This window comes from Neofelis nebulosa, chromosome 5 (assembly GCF_028018385.1).
Source record: "Neofelis nebulosa isolate mNeoNeb1 chromosome 5, mNeoNeb1.pri, whole genome shotgun sequence".
Taxonomy (NCBI): domain Eukaryota; kingdom Metazoa; phylum Chordata; class Mammalia; order Carnivora; family Felidae; genus Neofelis; species Neofelis nebulosa.
In genome coordinates this window covers 71629628-71646603 of record NC_080786.1, presented here as the reverse complement: position 1 = coordinate 71646603, position 16976 = coordinate 71629628, and the positions used below count along the sequence as shown (strand labels likewise).

Below are 16976 nucleotides of genomic sequence, written 5' to 3'. Positions count from 1 at the left end.
TGCACATTTATGCTTTCCCAGGAGAAACTAAAAAGGTTGTGCCTACTTCAGGTGTCTTCCTGTTTCTTGGCATATCTCAGTGTAAATGGGATACTTGGGTACAGTATTATATTTATTATTATTTTTTTAATGTTTTTATTTTTGAGACAGAGACAGAGCATGAGCAGGGGAGGGGCAGAGAGAGAGGGAGACACAGAATCCGAAGCAGGCTCCAGGATCAGAGCTGCCAGCACAGAGCCCGATGTGGGGCTCAAACCCACGGACTGTGAGATCATGACCCAAGCCGAAGTCAGACACCCAACTGACTGAGCCACCCAGGCGCCCCTGGGTACAGTATTATAGAAATGTGCCTCCTATGGGGTGACTGCATGACTCAGTTGGTTAAACAATCGCCTCTCAATTCCAGCCCAGGTCGTGATCTCAGAGTCATGAGATCAAGCCGCACATCAGGCTCTGGGCTCTGTGCTGAGTGTGGAGCCTGCTTAAGATTCTCTGTGTCTCTGTCACTCTGTGTCTCTGTCACTCTGCCACTCTCTCTAAAAAAAAAAAAAAAAAAAAAAAAATGCCTCCTAGGAGGGGGAAAAATAATGGACAGGTGGCATAAAGTTAGGCCAAATGTTTTACTGTTTTTCTTAAAGAAGTTTAAGATAAAAAAAAAAAAGTCTGCCCATTGCTGCAGCGAACTTTTCACTCAAAATATAATCACTTGAAATAATTGAATAATTACTTTCCTCAGAATTTCTCAAGACTATTACTCTTCATAGAAAAACATCAAGGAAACTGTCTTTATCAGTTCATCACTTAATAGTTCTTCTCACCACGATGCTGATGATGCCAATTGATTTTTTTTTTTTTTTAAGTTTATTTAGAGAGAGAGAAAAATGAAAATGAATCCCAAGCAGGTTCCCTGCTGTCAGTGCAGAGCCTGATGCAGGGCTCAATGTCACAAACCATGAGATCATGACCAGAGCTGAAATCAAGAGTTGGACGCTTAACCTTCTGAGCCATCCAGGTGCTCCAGATGCCAATTGATTTTTACAGAATCTATTTCTGGTTCTGTCTTGCGTCCTAAAGTTAGATCTTCCCTTTCATAAAGAATTTGCTGCAGTTGCTACATAAAATCCTCCTAATGTTATATACCTGTGGGGAGGAAAGAGGGATCTGGGTGGGTTGGTGACAGGGATAGGAAGGTGACTTTTTGTCACTGGATATTTTTTTTTTTTGTACCTTTTAAATTTTATACCATAGTGAAAAATTTCCAAAGGAAAACAAGAAGTTCAATAGCTAATAGTTACTTAGAGTTATTTAGCCAGCAAACAAAGCCTTCTGCAGTTGAAGCCCAGTCTGCTTTTCTCACCTGTTATACCCATTTCTCACACACTCTCTGCAACTGGAAAATTCACAGTTCTTGAAACACTGTATTTTTCTACCTTTTGTCATTGAACATAGCCTCCTCACAGAATATAGACTTTTCTCTGCCTTTAGCTCTCAGAATTCCATTTTTCATCGTGCATTCTTTTTAGCAAGACTACTTGATTAACTCAACCAGCACTTATTTGGCTCTCTTCTGTTTTTCTGTGGTGTTGATTATATACCACCCCTCTGACAATTTTCACTTAATTTCTTGTGAACTTGTGTGAGTATCTTCTTCTCTGCTAGATGCTAGAGACCTCAAGGGTGGGTGGCATATCCTGTACCACACCTGTAATTCTGCGTTGCATTCACAGGCTCTCAGTTGAGATTTTTATATGAAGTGAAATATGGTTGTTAGGCTTATATCTACTCTGTTGTCTTTAGATTTAAGTCCGTAAATAATCAGTAAGCTGATATCTTCAGAAACTTGAATAGGAACTAGAATGTTGCAATAAAAAAGTTGAATCATTAAAAAAAAAGTTTAATCGTAACCAGAGACATTTTTAAAATGTTTATATTTTACTCAATTGTATTTATTGAAAACTTTGGCATGCAGAATAAATTTGAGAGGATATTTTCTGGTATCAAGTTTTTAACTAGAAAAATTGTATTTTTCTTTTCTGAAGTGTTCTACATTAATGCAGTGCATGACTAAACTATTTTTTTCTTCTAAGTGTCAAATTATTTTTGTGTTTGTTCCTATAGGTTACTCGTCAGTGCTTCTCAAGATGGAAAATTAATTATTTGGGATAGCTATACAACAAATAAGGTAGGATTTCTTAAGAGAGTGATTAAATAACCTTTTATTTGGCTTGGTGTCCAACAGTTTTTTCCTTTATTTGTTACTTCAGACTTTAATTTCCTTCAAAGATAAATTTATTTTCTCTATTTTAATCTAGTTCCTCTCTTTGGGCTTAGTGTTTGTTTTTAATATTAAGCCCTTTTATGTTCCCAAGGACAGCCGCAGGAATATTGTTCAGTGTGTTTTACTTGAGTCTCATATTTTGTATTTGAATATTAGAAAAGAGTGTGCATCAGTTTTAAATATAAGTGATTTTTTATTTTATTTCTTAAGTTTTATTTATTTCAGTAATTTCTACACCCAATGCGGGGCTCGAATTCATGACCTCGAGATCAAAAGTTGGATGCTCTTAAAAAATAAATAAGTAGGGGAGCCTGGTGGCTCAGTCGGTTAAGCGTCCGACTTCGGCTCAGGTCACGATCTCACGGTCTGCGAGTTCGAGCCCCGCGTCGGGCTCTGGGCTGATGGCTCAGAGCCTGGAGCCTGCTTCCGATTCTGTGTCTCCCTCTCTCTCTGCCCCTCCCCCATTCATGCTGTGTCTCTCTCTGTCTCAAAAATAAATAAATGTTAAAAAAATTAAAAAAAAATAAGTAAATAATAGTTACATGCTCTTCTGACTTAGCCAGCCAGGTGCCCCTGTAAATGATTTTTTTTTTTTTTAATTCCCATTTCCTAATGTGGCAATGACCCTGAGACTTTTGTTTCTAGGTGTGGGTGTGCCAGAATGCTACTGTGAACCCTTTCTTTGGTACTCTAGGCACTGATTTTTGTTTCTGGAATGCTCAGAAGATGCAGTAGATTAGAGGTAGATTACAACTTCTAGATTACAACTTCTTCCCATCTTTTGGCAGACCCCAGGGGGTCTTGCTGTTGTGTCCCTTGGAAGGAATCCTTGATGAAAAAGTGTGGAGTGGTAGGGGAAAAGCTTCAGGAAAACTTACATTAAATACCTGTTAAAGTTTTAAAAGTACAGTTTTGTGAAGCAAACAGCTTCAGTCTGGTTGAGATTTTAAAGCTAGCAAGACAGATTTGTAACAGTTTTTCTATATTAATCAACCCATCCAGCATGTCTTTCAACTATATTTTCCTAGAACAAAAATAGAGTTTTAAAGATATTTTAGATTTAAATAAGAACATAATAGTAATAATACAATGTGTTGATTCTCTGGACTACTTAGCCTTGCTATTCCCATATACACTAAATTTTGCCACCTACTTGGAAATAATTGGTATTGGGTAACAAAGCACCAGAATGGTGTGGGCAGATCAGTGCAAACTATTACCATTTTTTGAGTTTGAGCACAGAGTATATCCTATTATTAGAAGGACATAACTGCCATCTTTTCATGGAAGAACCATTTTAATTGCTTCTGAGACTTGTGTCGTTCAGTGCTATAGTGGAGGAAATTCCTCTTTTGGGTGTTATTGCCAAAACAAAGAATTTTATTCTTTTTTTTTTTTTTTTTTTTAAATAATTTTTGAAGTTTATTTATTTTGAGAGAGAGAGAGAGTGGTGGAGGGGCAGAAAGAGAAGGAAGGAGAGAGAAAGGACATGAGAGAGAATCCCAAGCAGGCTAGCTGCTGTCAGTGCAGAGCCAGATGTGGGGCTCGATCTCAGGAACCGTGAGATCATGACCTGAGCCGAAACCAATAGTCAGACGCTTAACCGACTGAGCCACCCAGGTGCCCCAGAATTTTATTCTTTAACATTTTTCATTTAAAATTTTGAATGGGTAGATTGATATTGAAACATCCTGTGTCCTTGCTTCTTTTAAAATAATAATTTTTTAATGTTTATTTGTTAATTTATTGAGAGAGAGAGAGAGCGCGCGAGAGCGCGCGCGCATGAGATTAGGGGAGGGTCAGAGAGAGAATCCCAAGCAGGCTCCGTGCTGTCAGTGCAGACCCCACCACAGGGCTCTATCTCATGAACCGTGAGATCATGACCTGAGCCGAGATCAAGAGTTGGACCCTTAGTGACTGAGCCACCCAGGTACCCCAAGAGAATTTCTGATGAGAACACTTAAATCTGAATGAATTGAGGTTAATACAGAAAAAAATAGGTATTTTAGTATGTATTAGTATTTTTCATTGTTCACTTAAACCATTGCATTTTTAATCCAGTTTATTTTTATTTATTTATTTTAGAGCAGGCGTTGAGTGGGGGAGGTACAAAGGGAGAGTGAGAGAGAATCTCAGGCTCCGTGCTCAGCATGGAACCAGATGGAGGGCTTGATTCCATGATGCTGAGGTCATGGCCTGAGCCGAAATCAAGAGCCAGATGCTTAACCATGCTAAGCCACCCAGGTGCCCCTCGGCTTATTTTTAGATGCATTTAATTTTTAGTAATATTTGCTTCATTGTAAATAGGTTTGAAAAGTGGACTGTTTTTGTAATCTTGGTAACAGTTTTTGTGTGTTATATTTGTTGTACAGATGCACGCTATTCCTCTGAGGTCCTCCTGGGTGATGACCTGTGCCTATGCCCCCTCTGGTAATTATGTTGCATGTGGAGGACTGGACAACATCTGCTCTATATATAACTTAAAAACCAGAGAGGGAAACGTGAGAGTGAGCCGAGAGTTACCAGGTCACACAGGTGAGCTTCACTAAGTAGTGTCCTTTCCTTCCAAGTAGGAGGACTCCTAAAGAATGAACCAAACCGATCAAGGGGAATGAGTGACAGATTGTGCTCGGCTGCTGAAGGTTGAGTGTCAATCAAGTGAGAGTAGAAATTACTATGAATCAGGAACACACATACTTTATACTTATACAAATGATGACCATAACTTTAATAAAAACATAAAAAGAAAGCAAAATAATTTTCTGTTTTCTCTACAACCATCTAACAATGATGGGATTTTGGCATCTGTACTTAGTTATGTAACTGGAAGTATGTATTAGATACACAGTGTAAAACACTTAAAAATGTGATAATGCATTGCTTTATTTGCCAATATGTACACCCTAGTGTGTATATAATAGTGTATAGCATTTGCTTAGTGGTGTTAATAAGGAATTTATTTCCACTCACCAGGTTTCTGCCTCTCTGAATCCTTGACTGTGTTTTTTTTTTACAAAAATCTCTAATGTCATTTTTCTGCCATTTCCATATTTGAAATACTGGTGAATTCTGAACATTCACATGACCCACTCCCCCCCCCCCCCCCCATGAAGCCTTCCCTGAGGTGGGTCTAATTTCTCACAGTGTTGTTGAAGGATTTCTCTATGTACTCAGCCCAGTCTGTCATAGATGATAGATATTTGTGTAAAGGAATCTCTCAGGTAATTCTAGTAGACAGAAGGGACTCTTGCCTTAATTATAATTCTCAGAGTGTCCAATAAGATGCCATTGACATAGTAAATATCAGAGCTTTTGATACAATTTAGTTGCAGACAGCATAGAACTTGAAGTAACTAAAAGTAGAACTACAGATTATACTAACACTTGTTGCCCGTGTATTGATTTAAAAAAATCTATAGTATTACTATTTCACATGGTAATTGAGTTAACCACAGCCAACCTAAAACGTGTTGCTTTCATGCTTGTAGGCTACTTGTCTTGCTGTCGATTTTTAGATGACAGCCAAATTGTCACAAGTTCAGGAGATACAACTTGGTAAGTGTGGCCCACAAGAATACTGATTTGGGGGTTGAGGGTGGTAGTAGGAACTACTTATAAGAATTATAAGTCTTATATAAGTCTTATATCTTATAAGAACAAGATATAATTGTCATTATAATAATTTATTTTTGATTATAGTGCTTTGTGGGACATCGAAACTGCCCAGCAGACCACCACATTCACTGGGCATTCTGGAGATGTGATGAGTCTTTCTCTGAGTCCTGACATGAGGACTTTTGTTTCTGGTGCTTGTGATGCCTCTTCAAAATTATGGGATATTCGAGATGGAATGTGTAGACAGTCTTTCACTGGACATGTGTCAGATATTAATGCTGTCAGTGTAAGTAAATAGAATTTCTAAGGAAAATTTATTGTACATTTAAACTGTTGAAGTCTACAACATGATTTTAACAACAGAAACTCCAAACGGGAACCACAAGTAGTTTAAGCTCAAATAAGTACCCAGTGCATATGAGAATGAACTAGTCATATGTAGTTACAATTATTCTATGTATGTCAGATGCCAAACTGTATAGATGTGACTAGGATTTCCAAAAGTATTATGATTGCAATTTAAAAAAATTTTTCTTTCTTTTTTAAGAGCGAGAGAGCAAGCCAGGGAGGGGCAGAGGAGAGGGAAACAGAATCTGAAGCAGGTTCTGCACTATCAGTGCAAAACCTGACGTGGGGCTCGAACTCACAAACCGTTGAGATCGTGACCTGAGCTGAAGTTGGATGCTTAAGTGACTGAGCCAAGCAGGTGCCCCTCAGGAGTAGAATTTAGTGATTCATTAGTTACATACAATACCCAGTGTGCATCATAAGAAGCACCCTCCTTAATTCCCATCACCCATTTAGCTCATCCCCCAACCCACCTACCTTCCAGCTACCTCAGTTTGTTCTCTATAGTTAAGAGTCTCTTATGGTTTGCTTCCCTGTCTTTTTTTTGTTATTTCATTTTTCCTTTCCTTCCCCTCTGTTCATCTATTTTGTCTGTTTTTTTAAATGTTTATTTATTTTTGAGAGAGACAGAGTGTGAGCAGGGGAAGGGCAGAAAGAAAGGGAGACACAGAATCTGAAGCAGGCTCCAGGCTCTGAGCTGTCAGCACAGAGCCCAATGCAGGGCTTGAACTCGTGAACCACAGGATCATGACCTGAGCTGAAGTCAGATGCTTAACTGACTGAGCCACCCAGGTGCCTCCATCTATTTCGTTTCTTATATTTTACACATGAGTGAAATCATCTGGTATTTGTCTTTCTCTGACTTATTTTGCTTAGCATAATACACTCTAGTTCCACTACGTCATTGCAAATGGCAAGATTTCATTATTTATTTATTTTTTAATGCTTATATATTTATTTAGAGCACATGTGCACAACTGGGGAAGGGGCAGAGAGAGAGAGAGGGAGGGAGGGAGGAAGGAAGGAAGGAAGGAAGGGAGGGAGGGAGAGAGAGCAAGAGCGCAAACTGGGGCTGTATTCCCATGAACCATGAGATCATGACCTGAGCCGAAATAAAGAAATCGAGGGTTGGACACTTAACTGACCCAGCTACCCTGGCATCCCAAGATTTCATTCTTTTTTTTTTTTTTTTTTGAGACAGAGACAGAGCATGAACAGGGGAGGGTCAGCGAGAGGGAGACACAGAATCTGAAACAGGCTCCAGGCTCTGAGCGGTCAGCACAGAGACCGACGCAGGGCTCGAACCCACGGACCCCGAGATCATGACCTGAGCCGAAGTCGGCCGCTTAACCGACTGAGCCACCCAGGCGCCCCTCAAGATTTCATTCTTTTTGATGGCTGAGTAATAACACTCCCATTTCCCCCCGTAGCCTTTGTGCAGTTGTTGTAATTTTACTTTTATATATTTTAAACTCCACAGTACATTGATAACTGCTTTTGCTTTGAAGAGCTGATACTCTTTAAGGGACATTAAAAAAATAAAGTCTTTGTTTACTTACATAGCTACCATTTTCTGTTTTCAGTCTTGTTTATAGATTCAGATTTCCATCTATTTTCCTTCTTGAAGGGCTTCCTTTAACATTTCTTATAGTGTAAATCTGCTAAAGTCCTTTGGCTTCTGTATGCCTAAAATATTTTTGGGGTGCCTGGCTGGCTCAGTCGGAAGAGCATGTTACCTGTGAACCCAGGGTTGTGAGTTTGAGTCCCATGTTGGGTGTGCAGATTAACTTAAAATCATTAAAACAGTTTTTTGTTTTGTTTTGGTTTTTTTTGCCATCATTTTTTAAAGGTATTTTCACTTTTTTTTTCTTTTGATACCGTAAAGATGTTATTCCATTGTTTTCCATGTTGGTACTAATATGAAATGTGCTTTCATGTTTATATTTGGTCTCTATACAGTGTGTCCTTTGTTTTTCTCTGGCTGCTTTTAATATTTTCTCTTTTGGTTAAGCAACTTTATTATGATGTATCTTGTGTAATTTTCTTCACATTTCTTGTGTCTGGATCTGTGGGTTACAATTTTCATCAAAATTGGAAAATTTTCAGCCATTATCATTCAAATATATTTTTTGTCTCCTCTCCTTTGGGGGCTCCAAATACATATATATTAACACAGTTGAAGTGTTCCCACAGTTCGCTTATGCTGTGTTACTTTTATTTTTTAGCCTTCTTTTTCGCTGTTTTTCACTCTGGATAGTTTCTGTTGCTAGGTCTTCCAGGTTACTACTCTTCTGCAGTGTCTACTCTGCCATTAAGCCCATATGGTGTACGTTTTAATCAGACATTGCTTGCATCCTTGTCTGTTAATCTATCATCCATGACATTTTTGGGTTTGTGTCAGCTGAATGATTTTTCTAATTGTGGGTCATAGCTTCCTTTTTGTATGTCTGATTTTCTTTTTTTTAATTTAATTTTTTTTTAATGTTTACTTATTTTTGAGAGCGAGAGAGACAGAGAGTGAGTGGGGGGGGGGGTGGCAGAGAGAGAGAAGGAGACATAGAATCTGAAGCAGGCTCCAGGCTCTGAGCTGTCGGCACAGAGCCCAATGTGGGGCTTGAACTTATGTGAGACCATGACCTGATCTGAAGTTGGACACTTAACTGACTGAGCCACCCAGGCACCCCTCCCCCCTTTTAAAATTTCTTTTTAATGTTTATTTTTGAGAGAGACAGAGCATAAGTAGGGGAGGGCATGTCTGATTTTCATTAGATGCCAGCCAGACATTGTAAATTTTACCTTATTGGGTGCTGGATATTTTTTTATTTATATAAATATTGCTTTGTTTTAGGGTATAGTTATTTGGAAATAGTGTGATCCTTTCAGGCCTGACATTTCAGTTTTGTTAGGTGGGACCAGAGCAGCATTTTGTGTATGCTTAAGTTTGCCCCACCAGTGAGGGAAAACCTCTCTCTTCCCAGTGAATTATGAGGTTTCCCTCTTGCTATAGTTGGACAAGCATCATTCCTGGCCCTGCGTGGGCATCAGTTTCCTGTTATCCTCATGGGTGTCTCCCCTGCTTGAATAGTTTCCTCACACACCTGTGATCAGTTTTCAGCTGAGTACTTGAGAGGCCCCTCATCATCTCCTGACTTTTCTGTCTACCAAGCATTGTCCTCTCTGGTGCTCTGGCCTGTGAACTCTAGCTGCCTTGGACTCCCTGGATTCCTGGCTCTGTCTCCTCAACTCTGGGACATCAGGCTTCATCTGGGTTCCCCTTCCTGGCGCCATGACCTGTAAACTTTCTCCAGGCAGGAAAGGGGGTCAGTTATGGAGTTTACCTCATTTGTGTCTTGTCTCTCAGGGACCACTCTTCTTTGTTGACTCATATCCAGTGTCCTTAGAACCATGTTTCATATATGTTGTCCACTTCAATTGCTTTTTTTCAGCATAGGGGTAAATGTGATCAGCATTACTCCATTTTGGCTGAAAGCAGAAGTATAGCCAAAAAATAATTTTTTAAGCATAAAGAGAGCTGAAGAAAGAAACCAATTTTGAGGGGCTTGCCAAGTACTTGAAAGTACCAACATAGACCCATCCTCTTGAATTTAAAATATCAAAACATAAGGACCAAAAAATCCTAGAAATATTCAAAATGAAAAAGTAGATTACCTAGATACAAAAAAAAAAAAAAAAAAAAAAAAAATCAGGCTAGCCTCACACTTTTCCCTAATAGACAGTGCCTAAAGGCTTCTGAACAATATCCACTGAGTGTTGAGGGAGAAATATTGTGACCCAAGAATTTTAAGTATCAGAGGTCATATTTAATGTAGGGAGAAAAATTCCAGTAAATATGACATAGGATAAGAGATTAAGACCAAATATGAATAACTCAGGGCAATACATGTGTATGGTTGCCACTATTAAAAGATAACAGAGTAAGTCAAACTCTGTGTTTACAAGAGCTACATCTAAAACAAAATGGCCCAGGATGGCTAACAGTAAAGATGAAAAAGTGGGCACACCTTAAACTAAAAGAAATGTTAGTAATATTACTATATTTCTATTTAACTTTTGTTTCAATTTTATTTTGTTTAAGAAGTTTTATGTTAATAAGAGATGGTCTGTAGGGAACCCATAACACTGAAATGCCCGTAAAGCCAAAACCATTAGAAATGAAGGGAGAAATGAACCCAAAACACCATTGTGTAAGAGAGTTTCGTATACAACTTGGAGGTATTGATATCCTAGGTAGTCAAGAAAAAACCCCTAAGGATTAAATAATACAGTTTAATAATGTTGACTGAATACACTTACTGCACTCTGCACCATACGGATAACCATTCACATAGTAGGCCACAAAAGAAAGAATAAATCTGAGGTTGAATAGCTCAGGACTTCGGAAAAAGGAAAAAGAACAGTTCACACCAGGAGGGTGAGAGGAAGGAGCTGGTAAAGAGAAAAGCAGAAATACAGATTGAAGTGAGAGCCTTTACCTGAACCAACTGGCTCTCCATGATCTACCCTCTGCCCCTTACCTGCAGTCCATCCAGCCCTGGATCAGCTGCACCTATCACATCTGCAAAGTTCTGAAAGACATTCTTTCCCTTCAGTTTAGTGTAGACTTACTCTGTGGCAGAACCTCACTGGAAGGACAAGGAGCTATTTGTATGTAGTCTCTACTTACCCCGCTTAGTCTGACCGTGTTGCTCACTCAATACACACTGTTGTGTTTATTTATTACAGTGCACTACTTCAGGACCCAGTGGAATTTTATACACAGCATATTACTTTTCTAAAATCTGGAAAACAACTGTCCCAAGGGGTTTATATCAGACTGTTAGGTAGGGCATGTGGGCCTATGATCACCCATTACCCATGCTGCCTACCTCTTCCTGCGATCTGCCCAGTCCTCACTGTGCCTCGGTCACGCTGGCCTCCTTGCCCCCCACCCCCACATTTCCCCCATGGGGGCTGTCACCTTCACTGCTTCCCCCCTCCCTCAGTCTTCCCAGCAGAAGCCCATTGTTCACCTCCTACGGGGCAAGGGGAGGTGTATTTACTAATTACTTCTCAGTAAGGCCTTCCCTGGACACTCTAAGCTTTTGCCATGCTCCCTTTCCCTTTTTCTCCTTTATTTTTTTTCTCCTTAGTACTTATCTAACATACTTGTTTTTTTTACTTTTTGTGTTTATAGTATGCTTCACAAGAATATAAGCTCCACGGAGACAGATTTTTGTCCGTTTTTTTTTTAATTTTTTTTTTCAACGTTTTTTATTTATTTTTGGGACAGAGAGAGACAGAGCATGAACGGGGGAGGGGCAGAGAGAGAGGGAGACACAGAATCGGAAACAGGCTCCAGGCTCCGAGCCATCAGCCCAGAGCCTGACGCGGGGCTCGAACTCACGGACCGCGAGATCGTGACCTGGCTGAAGTCGGACGCTTAACGGACAGCGCCACCCAGGCGCCCCAGATTTTTGTCCGTTTTGTTGACTTCTGTATATCACCTGACTAGCACTCAGAACAGTAGGTGCTCAATGAATATTTGAATAAACATTTAGAAAATTTCAAAAATAGAAAACTATTAGAAAATTTTAAAATTCAATAATCTAAGACTTTGCTCCCTAAATCTCTAGTAAACTTAAGAGGAAAAGGATAAAAATTGCAGATATACAAAATGAAGATACTATAGTAAAGGTTATATTACTCACAGATAAAAGATTTTGTTTTATTTAAAAAAATTTTTAAAGACTTTGAAAATCTTAAAATATATACTGTATAACTTATGGTCATTCTAAATAGTTTTCCAAAAACTGTCTCAATAAGTAAAAACTTGAATAGCTTGATAATTTTCTTTAACAAAAAAAAATAGCTTTAAAAAAACTTACAGACCCATGTATGTTTTAGGCAAATAATTCATACTTCATTTGAAGGAACAGAAAATTTGAGCACTATTAAATCTGTTCCTAAACACAGAAAAAGGGTCAAAGTTTCCCAGTTTATTGTGTCAGACAAACTAGCATAACCCTTACACCAAAACACAAGAGCAGGTACCCCTTAAAACTAGATAAAACCATCTTAGGAGAAATTATAGCAAATCAAATCCAACAATGTGTCAAAATAAGAAGAAAAATATTAAATAAAAATTAGTTATAAGAATGATTTAATAGTTATAAGTGCCTGGGTGGCTCAGTCGACTTTGGCTCAGGTCCTGATCTCACAGTCCGTGAGTTCAAGCCCTGTGTCGGGCTCTGTGCTGACCTCTCAGCATGGAGTCTGCTTCAGATTCTGTGTCTCCCTCTCTTTCTGCCCCTCCCCTCCCCTGCTCATGCTCTGTCTCTCTGTGTCTCAAAAATAAATTAAAAGACATTAAAAAAATTTAAAAAAAAAGAATGATTTATTATTAGGAAATATATTAATAAAAATTTCCGTATCAGTTTGTCAGTATTCTGGATACTGAAAGCTGGCTGATAAAAAGCAAACACCCATTATTTGTTTTTGTTTTTTTTAAAGTTTATTTATTTTGAAAGTGGGGGAGAGGCAGAGAGAGAGGGAGAGAGAGAATCCCAGGCAGGTCTGCACTGTCAGTGCAGAGCCCAGTCAGTGCAGGGCTTGATTTCAGGAGCCTTGAGACCATGACCTGAGCCAAGGCCAAAGTCTGATGCTTAACCGACTGAGCCACCCAAGGTGCCGCCAAACACCCATTCTTAAAAAACAAAGAATTCAGTACCAGAAAGCTCTTCTCTGCCATTTAAAAACAAACAACCCCCACCACAAAACCCAACTTAAATGAACTGCCAACATCACACACACTTTTGAGTGTATATTAAATCTGCCAGATGCATTTAAATCTATATATTTCCTGTCGTTCTAAAGGCTATCTTACCTAAGGGCTAATTTCCTGTAGTTCTGAGAGCAGTTAAAACTAGTTCATTGTATTGGTAGAGTGAGCATATATCATCCAAACTGGGAAATGTGAAGTTTTCAGTGTGAAAAAGTGCAGTTATTAATTTTGCCAGGGAGAAAGGCATAAACAGAGACTGTCCTGTGCAAAATGGGATGGCTGGTCATCCTGAGTCTTGAACATAGAATGTTGGCATGCTGTGGCCCCCAAACACGGAGCCAAAAGGGTCATCTTGATTGGGTGTTCTCCACTAGGCGTCCTTTAGTGCAGGCCCTATAGCTTCTGTTTTGGTCTGTGGTAGAGAACAGGGTTGAATCCATACATGCTGATAAATGTATGCAAATGGCATTGCTGAACTTCCAGCAAAGGAACAACACCAGAGGATCTTGCTAGCTGGTAGAATGGAAGGAAGTGGTCAAAACCATTAACCTCTAGCAGTAAGGGTTTGGTGAAGTGTTTCACATTACTGTTAAAATACAAGTACTTGATTTCTGAGAACCTGTTAACCTGTTACCACTCCCTTCCTCCACCATCATCTGGGAGTGTGGGGGTTTTTACATTCCATATTCGTGGGGCATCTGACTGGCTCATTTGGAGCATGTGACTCTTGATCTTGGGGTTGTGAGTTTGAGCCCCATTTTGGGTGTAGAAATTACTTAAAATCTTAAAAAAATAATAAAGTAAGGGCCACCTGAGTGGCTCAGTCAGTTAAGCATCAGACTCTTGATTTCAGCTTAGATTGTGATCTCATGGTTTGTAAAATAGAGCCCTGTGTTGGGGTCCTCACTGACAGCACAGAGCCTGCTTGTGGTTCCTTCTCTCTCTCTGCCCCTCCACTGCTCACTCACTCACTCAAAAATAAACATTTAAAAAGTAAATAAAATTCCCTATTACTGAATGAGAAGACTGCATATTGTAAACCAATCATTTATTCCTCAAACTAATTTTTAGGCTTAATACAAATTTCAGTTTAAACCCAACTGGATTTTTTTTGAGATGAGTCAGAGGAATATGAAGAAAAGAAATTTGATCAAATATCTGTGAAATTCAGGGGGGGGGGGAAGGAGAAAATAAAATGATTTGAATCAGAGTAATATGAGTATTTTGCCATACCGGATAGAAAAATTTATTAAGTTATGATTAAAAAAAACCATGTGGTATAAGTACAAGAAAGACAGAACTAATGTTTTTGTGTATATAAGAGTTTAGTGAATTAAAGGTGTAACAACAAAATCAGTAAAATTATTTAGTCAATAGCTGGACAATTGCTTGACTATTAAGAAAATTAAGTTAGATCCTTATACTGAATGCTGTATATCAAATTCCAGATGGATAAAAATTAAGATGTGAAAAGAAATTATTTTTAAAAATTAGAAAAAAAATAATTGAATATCAGGTAATAATCCTGAGAAAGGACTTTATTCATAAAAATAATGGAAATCTCAAAAGGAAAGATGAACTTGACTACATAAAAATGAATATTGCTAAAAAAACATTGCTTTATATTTTAAAAAAACTATAAAAAAACTAAAATGTTTGCAAAAACCAAAATTTATATTCATCTCATTCCTTCAAGTACTAACAGCATAGTTAAAATAAGCAAAGATCATGAAAAGTCAGTTTATGAAAGTAATACAGATGACCAACAGGTATATGAAAAAAGCCTTTGTATAAAAAAAACAAAAAACAAAACAAAAAAAAAAACGTTGAGTAGTGCCGGTTTCTGAGAAAAAGGGATTTACAAACTAATAATGCATAGCTTTCTAACTAGCTTAACTTTATGCCTAGCCTAGCTGGGATGATTTATGTTCTTTGCTGTAAAATGTTTCCTATTTATTTCTCATAATGGGATTTTGGAATGTTTAAGAGTACACATACATAAATTCTACAAATAGTAATGTTCGATTTAAATCTTTTAATAAGCCATATGCAGGAGGAACAGAGCCAGCATTTACTGAATACTTGCTATGTGCTAAACCATGTACCTTGCATGTTAGTTCATTCAATCCTAACCAACACTCTGAAACCAAGGCCCAAAGTGTTTAAGAATTTTCAGGGCCCAATAGCTTTTCACCTGGTAAGAAGCCAAGTTGGAATTCAAATCTAGGTCTGTTTTACCCAGAGTCTGTCATCCCACCTTAGCACGTGGTTTTTGTGTACTTTTACAGAATAAATGTTTGTTCCTTTTCTTTCTAGTTTTTCCCAAATGGATATGCCTTTGCCACTGGCTCTGATGATGCCACTTGCCGGCTTTTCGACCTCCGTGCAGACCAAGAATTACTGCTGTATTCTCATGACAATATTATCTGTGGAATCACCTCTGTAGCTTTCTCAAAAAGTGGGCGCCTCCTGTTAGCTGGTTATGATGACTTCAATTGTAACGTATGGGACACGCTAAAAGGAGATCGTGCAGGTTAGTAAAGAAGTCCACAGTAGGTTTTGATTTTGTTAGGAAACAAGGTTCCTATCAGTTGTCGAGGCCTGGACTCTCCTTAGAGCTGTGGGGAATGATGACCTGGCAGTTCTCATTCATGGTCCTTGTCCTGTGAGTGCGTTTCCAGCCCATAAACCATATTTACATTCCTGTTTTCTGAAGAGTAACATCTAGTTCTATAGTAGCTTCTTGTTTGGTGAGTTTTGCTCTAAAGAGAAATAGTGACTATAATTCAGCGTGGTGTTTTCCAAATTACAGTTTCTTCTAACCTAACAGGAAACTAACTGCTCTGAATCATCTTCCTTCTGAGCAGATCCTGTCTGGGACACAACCTAGATCTGCACTCTCTTCCCTTAGCCCCATGCTCTGAGTTCTCCCCTGCAGCTTCCAGAATATTAGTGAAAGTATCAAGTCCTCCTAGGGACTGTCATTAATAACAACTTACACAGAGTGGTATTATGTATATTTTTAGAATCAAAATTATGCTATGGAACCAAATAAGTACATGGTTTGTTCCCAAAACAGCAGCCCTCTGGCCCTCAACCCCCATTTTCTGTTCCCAAAGGTAGCTCCTAAGTATTCATTTCCATATCTTTAAATAACATGCCTGTATCGCTTTTATTTGATGTGTGTGTGCGCACACACACATGTGCACCCTCCAGTGTGGATTATTTAGTATCCACATGGGGGAGCAGTGGGAGGAGTGATGTTAAGGCTGAACTCTCAACAGCGAATAGCTATAAGGCTATTTTCTTAAAATATTTATTTGTTGAGAGAGCAGGGGAGGGGCAGAGAGAGAATCCCAGACAGCCTCCACACTGTTGGTTGTGGAGCCCGATGCAGGGCCTGATCTACTGAACCATGAGATCATGACCTGAGCTGAAATCAAGAGTCTGACACTTAACTGACTGAGCCACCCAGGCGCCCCAAATGCTTAGAAGTTTGTTTTGTTTGTTTTAAAGCTAAAGTCTTTTTTTCTTTTAATTTTTTTTTTAATGTTTATTTATTTTTAAGAGAGACAGCGTGAGCAGGTGGAGGGCAGAGAGAGAGGGAGACCCAGAATCCGAAGCAGGCTCCAGGCTCTGGGCTGTCAGCACAGAGCCCAATGTGGGGCTTGAACTCACAAATGGTGAGATCATGACCTGAGCTGAAGTCGGACGCCTAAGTGAGCCACCCAGGTGGCCCTAAATGCTTAGAAGTTTAAAAACAACAATTCCATTGGGTCATGATTGTTTTTTTTTGTTTTTTTTTTAATTTCATGGCATGCTCTGTTGAGGGTTCAGCTTTAACATCGCTCCTCCCACCACAGCCACATCCTTCCCATCATTCAGTGTTTACCTGATTAGGACTTTTTAAACAGTACCTATTGCAGAGCAATATACGCTTGGTGTATATTAGGT

The 16976-nt window shown here is 38.9% G+C and overlaps 2 protein-coding genes across 3 annotated transcripts in view; one reads left to right on the top strand and one right to left on the bottom strand.

Moving 5' to 3' along the window:
* GNB4 (G protein subunit beta 4) overlaps positions 1 to 16976 on the top strand; it is a 60905-nt gene that overhangs the window by 37402 nt on the left and 6527 nt on the right. For both annotated transcript variants that reach the window (XM_058730568.1, XM_058730569.1), the window contains exons 5-9: positions 2119 to 2182; positions 4651 to 4813; positions 5767 to 5833; positions 5978 to 6179; positions 15339 to 15555. In XM_058730568.1, coding sequence (XP_058586551.1) covers positions 2119 to 2182; positions 4651 to 4813; positions 5767 to 5833; positions 5978 to 6179; positions 15339 to 15555 — 713 coding nt within the window. The remainder of the gene's footprint in view (positions 1 to 2118; positions 2183 to 4650; positions 4814 to 5766; positions 5834 to 5977; positions 6180 to 15338; positions 15556 to 16976) is intronic.
* MFN1 (mitofusin 1) overlaps positions 8094 to 16976 on the bottom strand; it is a 52615-nt gene continuing 43732 nt past the window's right edge. Inside the window, exon 18 of the mRNA XM_058730564.1 lies at positions 8094 to 9724. Coding sequence (XP_058586547.1) covers positions 9670 to 9724 — 55 coding nt within the window. The 3' untranslated portion in view covers positions 8094 to 9669. The remainder of the gene's footprint in view (positions 9725 to 16976) is intronic.